We start from the raw sequence: 6,065 nt of genomic DNA on the forward strand, positions 1-6,065 counted from the left end.
GGGGGAAGGCAGTGGTGGCACCAACGGCACGGAGACAGGCAGCCTGGCCCTCACTGTGGCCCCAAGGCCATCGCTCCCTCACGGGGCAGGGCCGGCTCTGGGTGCCACCTCAGCACCCACCTGCTGGCACCCATGGGGCCTGGGGGGCCCAGTGCGGGTCCTGGGGGACCCAGTGCAGGATTTGGAGGCTGCCAGGCTTCGGAGGAGGAGCAGAGGGGCTGAACTGCAGGTGCCCTCCTCAGKGAAGGGCGCTCCGGGCCAAGGTGGCGGGAGGCACCCGCGGCTGCTCCTGCGGCTCCTCCTTGTCCTTCCCMCCTGCAAGGCGGCCAGCGTCCTGCTTGCCCTCGCAGCCAACGTCCAGCTTGTCAYGCGGTGCTGGAGAAGCTACCGGCGACGGCAGCGGCGCGAGGAGCAGCAGCCAGCCGGCAGCAGCGTCGAGTGTGCCATCTGCTTGGGCGCCTTCGAGTGGGGCCACGCGCTCAAGATCCTTTCCTGCTCCCACAGCTACCACGCCAAGTGCATTGACACATGGCACTGTGCGCAGCCCCGTGGCAAGACGTGCCCGCTCTGCCTGCGGCGCGTCACCGCCGTGGCGCTCGTCCCCCTGCGCCCTGTCCCACACACCCGCCAGGAGAAGCARGGAGGACACCAAGGCCGGTGGGAACAACCATGAAGACTCATCCCCATCTTCCTCCTGGTCGATGGAGACTCCCTCCCTCACCATCACGCTGCCAATCTCCGTCATCCCTATGACTCTAGCTGCAGCCTCTCAGGAAGCACCACGTACGGCACAGATTAAAACATTTGGAAATGAAGGACCAGGGAATAAAGCCTGAAAGGACAAACAAAACACTTGAATGCACGTCCTTGGCTTTCCTGTTTTGGGTGGTGAACCAATGCAGGCTGCTTTCCAACCAGAAGGGCCACAACCATGGAGCCCARGCGGATGACATGGACTAGCTGCTGCCGAGCCTTTGCTGGCCTTGCTCTTCCTCCTCTCCCTCCCAAACCTCCAAGGACRGGCTTGGTACCAGTTACCAAGTAACTTTTAGCCTAGCATTTAGGCTGGTAAAACACTCTCCTCCATATTCAGATTTTCACACACACACACAAAAGCCAAACAGAGGACATTTCTGCYTGGTACCTAAGGTTACCAGGCATTTTGCCAAAGCTGGAAAAGGCAAGATATTTCCAGCCTCAGCGTCCCATAAATAATGTCTCCCTGGCTTGCAGGGCAAGCAGCTGGAGCCCATTTCCAGCAATGGGCAAAGTTGCAACGGCCCAGATTTGCTCAACTGACTTTAATTGTAGGCGCTAGCAGATTATGGGTACTTTGTAGCAGGTCCATAAATGCTTTATAATCTGCTGTACGCGCTCGAGCCCAGATTATCATGCTCGTACTTACTAATAACACAGAGGACGGATTGCCCGGACCCCTGGGAAATCCAGGCTGAACACCTGGGCAGGCACCTGGTGCCGAGGGGGATGGTGCACGCGGCCGGGCGCCCCCGGAGCCGCTCTCCATCCCTCTCCCACTTAACGCTGCCTCTGGTGCTCTCATGCATCTCCAGCAATTTGCCTGCATCTGCTCTTGCTGCTTCTCATCCGCGCACAAGCRAACAGCACCGCACAAAACCTCTCCGCGTACACCGCTCGATTTCTCCTCCATGCAGCTCGTGTTTTGGGCAGTAGCTCCAATTGTTTCAGCTATCTATTCCATAAAAACACGGTCCTTTGATCCTAGATGAAAGGAGGTGGTTACATGCATCAGCTCCTAAATCAGCTTCTAGAAGGAAGAAACCCTCCACCGGTGCTAGCAGGGCGGCCTCCCCGCAGAGCCAGGCCTTGCTCAGACAGCGGGAGGGAACACAAGTGCCCCACAGGTCTTTAGCAAGAGCAACTGGGAGCTCTGGGAGCACAAAGGTTTGCACTGGAAGGTCACTAGATGGCCCCAGATCTTCTTTCCCTGGTAATTCAGTAGCCTGGTCTTCACTAATCCTACAGCATGACCCTAAAGGAGCAGCATGCCCCTTTTGAAGGGGGCTCTGAGCTAGAAGCACCTGCCAAGATGCCCTAGGCAAAGCATTTAACCCCCGCTCTTGCTTTCTCCACGCCTGGCCTTTGGCTGATCACAGCAGACAGGATTTGTTGCTGCACATCTGTGCAACGCCCACTGCCCACAGACCTAATGCAGAGAGGACAAGTGTTAGTATCTATAAACTCACATCAGAGCCTCTCAGGCTGCTCTTCAAGCTGCAAAAAAAAACCTCCAAAGGAAGAAGGAAAAAAAAAAAAAAGCTGTACAGACTTATTGCAAGTGAAATCAATGCTGGAGCAGAAGCCAGTAATACATGTTCTGCTGGAGTTGCAACAACCTGAGCCAGTCCCTCTGCATCTTGGTTTGAACTGCTTTGGCAGGACCAGGACTGGATTCTTCAGGCAATTACACAGGGCTAAATTAACACTAAATTCCTCTAGATAGAGGAGACTGCTGTGGAATATAAGCAGAAGCTGGTTTTATGTGCCTGATCCTGCACTAAGTGATAGCCCCAAATAAGGAGCATAAAGGAACATAGGGACTTCGGGGGTGGTGAAGCAAGGGATCAGTTAATAGAGGTAAATGATATTTTGCTTTCTAGCTTGGATCTTTGTTCAAGCAGGAAAATGGGACCCCGTTCCCTGTAATTGCTCTGCTCTTGCACACAACTGCTGTCTCCCACGTGTGGCTTGTTGACATTTAAATAAATTGCAATTATTCCGATGAAGTAGATTGCAGGAACTCCAGAGAAAATGGGTCAAGAGGACATCCAGGAGCATCTGCAATGCATTTAACTCGCAAAAGCAGAGCAGGAAGGAATGCAGTGCTGCAATGCATGTGGCCTGGGGCTGGAGAGGGCTTCAAGAAAGCGAGGCATGGGCAAGAAAAGAAGGGGGACCTTCAAACCAAGCAAGCAGGACAACACTAGGATGACAGATGCCATCACAAGCAGCATAAGATCAAGCCAAAAATCCCCCCCTCAAGAAGTTCTCCTGATGTACCTCCATTTCCTTTATCGTCGCCTTCTCTGCCAGGAAGCATTTAGCTTGCTCCCTCCAAAGGCTTTGTTTTGTTTTTACATGCATCAAAAYGTCTCCCTGCAAGTGTAAAACTCTTTAGATGAGGGGAAAATAAAATCAATTGGAAATCACAGCTGCTGGGAGTCTCCAATACACACACACACACACACTGTCTGCTGACATTTTCTGGAGCTCTTTTCCCAGTGAAATCTGTCTCCAGCAGAGCCCAAGGGGGCTGGTAACAAATCTGTTGCCAAGTACACGAGTGATTTTTAACCACGGATCCAACACAACTGCACTGGGAACCACAGGACTGCTCCCACGTGGATCGTTAAACTAAGGAGGTGTTTGTTAAAAGGTACAGGTTTTTAGGGATTTGTGGTTTGGAAGTGACCTGGGTTCACCGCATAACCAGAGCTAGTTYCGACAACCAGGAGAGCTATTGCCTCCCGTTGGGCTGCTATTCCTGCAGGCTCTGAGCAGTCACCGTTTCCAAGTCAATTGCCTCAACATGGGAGCTTCTCTGATGACCACCACTCTGGGAGAGAGGGACAACACTTGTGCCTCACGCTTTTCCCTCCTTTTTCACCACAATAACTACCCATGAGGAAGGAAAAAATGGCTGAGGGGAGGTAAAATAGAAGCCACAAGCATGGAGAAGACCAAAGAAGGGGAAGGAAGGGTTTAAGCAGGTTGGTGGTGATGCCACAAGAATCCAGTCTTGGGAAAGAGTCACCAAGTGATGTCACAGATCTGCAGATGTGATGCAAGAGGGTTGCTTAGCAGCTGGGGACAATGAGCTAGAGATGCGCAGCATCCTGGGACCTTCCACACCAGGATGGTGAACTAAAAAGCTACTGCAGACACCTGCAGGGCAGAGCAGGGTTTGATCTCGATTCTGCTGCTGCTCCAGGTCGTGACATGGTGGTAACACCTAAATGGGATGATTCCTCTATGATTGCATCTTACGCTCTTCCTTTGGGACCATCTCAGAAATCTGTATTCAGAGCTACTCAACAGCATTCACCATGAGTCTTCTGCTTCACCTTCTCTGTGCTGTTGCCACCGTCTATGACACTGCTGTTGCAGAATCCTTCAGCCACGTGGTTTACAACCACAACTCCAAGTGCGTTGCTTACAAGGCCCTGCCTGCATGCTTTGGGCCACCGCTCCCAGTGGAAGGACTGACAGGATATATGATCAGGGCGACCCCACCGAAAGCTTGCCATGCAATAGAGCATCCTCCAGCAACCAGCAACATCTCGGAGATATATATTGCGCTCATCGAGGGGTCTGGCTGCTCCTTTGTTGAGAAGGTTCTTCATGCCCAGCAGGCTGGGTACCAAGCCGCTGTTGTGTACAGCGCGGATTCGGAGAGGCTAATCAACATGATGCCTGATGACAAGAAAACCCAGCAGCAGATTGAGATACCATCGCTCTTCACCGGAGAATCAGTCTTCCTCCACTTGCAAAGGATTTTGCATTACGAGAGAGGGGCGTGCATCAGCCTTATACCACCCAAACACTATTTGAATCCTTGYCAAGATGCTGCTAAAATTTTGTGGGACACAACTTGGCAGTACTGGCTCCTCCTGATGAAATACCCCTCRTACTACATCCTGAACTGCGTTGCACAGGAGTTTGGCTTCGTGTTCAACATGATCATTGCCACTCTCACACTCGTGGTCGGCATGAGCTGGTACAAGAAAGCCCATCGGATCACAGTCCGCACCTACCAGCGGGGCGACAAATACGAAACCTGCGTCATCTGCATGGCCGAGTACGAGGAAGGAGACCAGCTGAAGATCCTGCCCTGCTCCCACGCCTACCACTGCGCCTGCATTGACACCTGGCTCCGTACCCAGCCTGGGAAGAAGACGTGTCCCTTCTGCAAGCAGCAGGTGAACCCTCATGGGCAATGCATCCACCTGGACCTAAGAAACAACCCACCCGAGCACACTGGTGAGGGCCTGAATGAGGAGGAAGAGGAGGAGGAGGAGCAGAACCATGAGGACCACGCATTCAGAGAAGGGCATGGGCAGGAGTATGTAGAGGGGGAAAAAGAYGACTGTGCAAGCACAGTGGAAGAGGAAGGGTTTGAAGACCTGGAGAACAGCAGCATTTGAGCTGTGGTGGGACTATGTTAATATTAAACCAAGGCAACCTCCCCTGTGCTTTCCCTCAGCTCTCAGTCCAGGTTAGCTTTTACTGGGAAACAATTAACAGTGCAGTTTCTGCTTCYTTCCTCCAGTTTCACAATAAAGAAAGAAGGTAAAGACATGAAATTTCAGCTGGCAATATCAAATACTCCTTTGGGCAAACCAACAGGGAGAGGCAGGCAGCAGGAAAGAGGGAGGAGATTTAAGAACATTTGATAATCACTTGGATTTGCTTACATCTGCCAGGTTGCTTCCTCAGTTCCCTCCCAAAACACCTGTGCACAGGCAGGTGCACAAGCCGAACCTRACTTTTCAGCGAGCTCCAAGGGGAATGCCCAGAAATCCCAAGTGAGAAATCGCTCCCCATCATCTTAGCTTGCAGGAAGCATTTCTTAGCATAAACCCCGGTAGAGAGAGGTAAAAAACCACRGTATATTGAAACCCAAAGCTGAAGCTAACCCTGGATACCAGTACAGATTAGGAGTTGACCTGCTGGAGAGCAGCCCCGTAGAGAGGGACCTTGGTGTTGTGGTGGATGACACGATGACCATGAGGCAGCAGTGTGCCCTGGTGGCCAAGGCGGCCAATGGGATCCTGGGCTGCATTAAGAGCATCTCCAGCAGGTTGAGGGACGTGATCGTCCCCCTCTACTCAGCCCTGGTGAGGCCACCTGTGGAGACTGTGTCAAGCTCTGGGCTCCCCAGGACAAGAGGGATGTGGAGCTGCTGGAGAGAGTCCAGCGCAGGGCTACGAGGATGATCAGGGGCCTGGAACATCTGCCCTGAGAGCAAAGGCTGAGGGAGCTGGGCCTGTCCAGCCTGGAGAAGAGAAGGCTGAGGGGGACCTGAG

The 6,065-nt window shown here is 52.8% G+C and overlaps 1 protein-coding gene across 1 annotated transcript; it reads left to right on the top strand.

Moving 5' to 3' along the window:
• The first annotated feature begins 4,026 nt into the window (after positions 1-4,026).
• On the top strand, positions 4,027-5,183 carry LOC112943959 (E3 ubiquitin-protein ligase RNF167-like). Its single transcript, XM_026035275.1, has one exon. The coding sequence runs from the start codon at positions 4,086-4,088 to the stop codon at positions 5,181-5,183; it is 1,098 nt and encodes a 365-aa protein (XP_025891060.1). The 5' UTR covers positions 4,027-4,085.
• Positions 5,184-6,065: the final 882 nt, after the last annotated feature.

The sequence above is a fragment of the Nothoprocta perdicaria genome, unplaced genomic scaffold (genome assembly GCF_003342845.1).
Source record: "Nothoprocta perdicaria isolate Ctin4 unplaced genomic scaffold, notPer1 scaffold_157, whole genome shotgun sequence".
Classification (NCBI taxonomy): domain Eukaryota; kingdom Metazoa; phylum Chordata; class Aves; order Tinamiformes; family Tinamidae; genus Nothoprocta; species Nothoprocta perdicaria.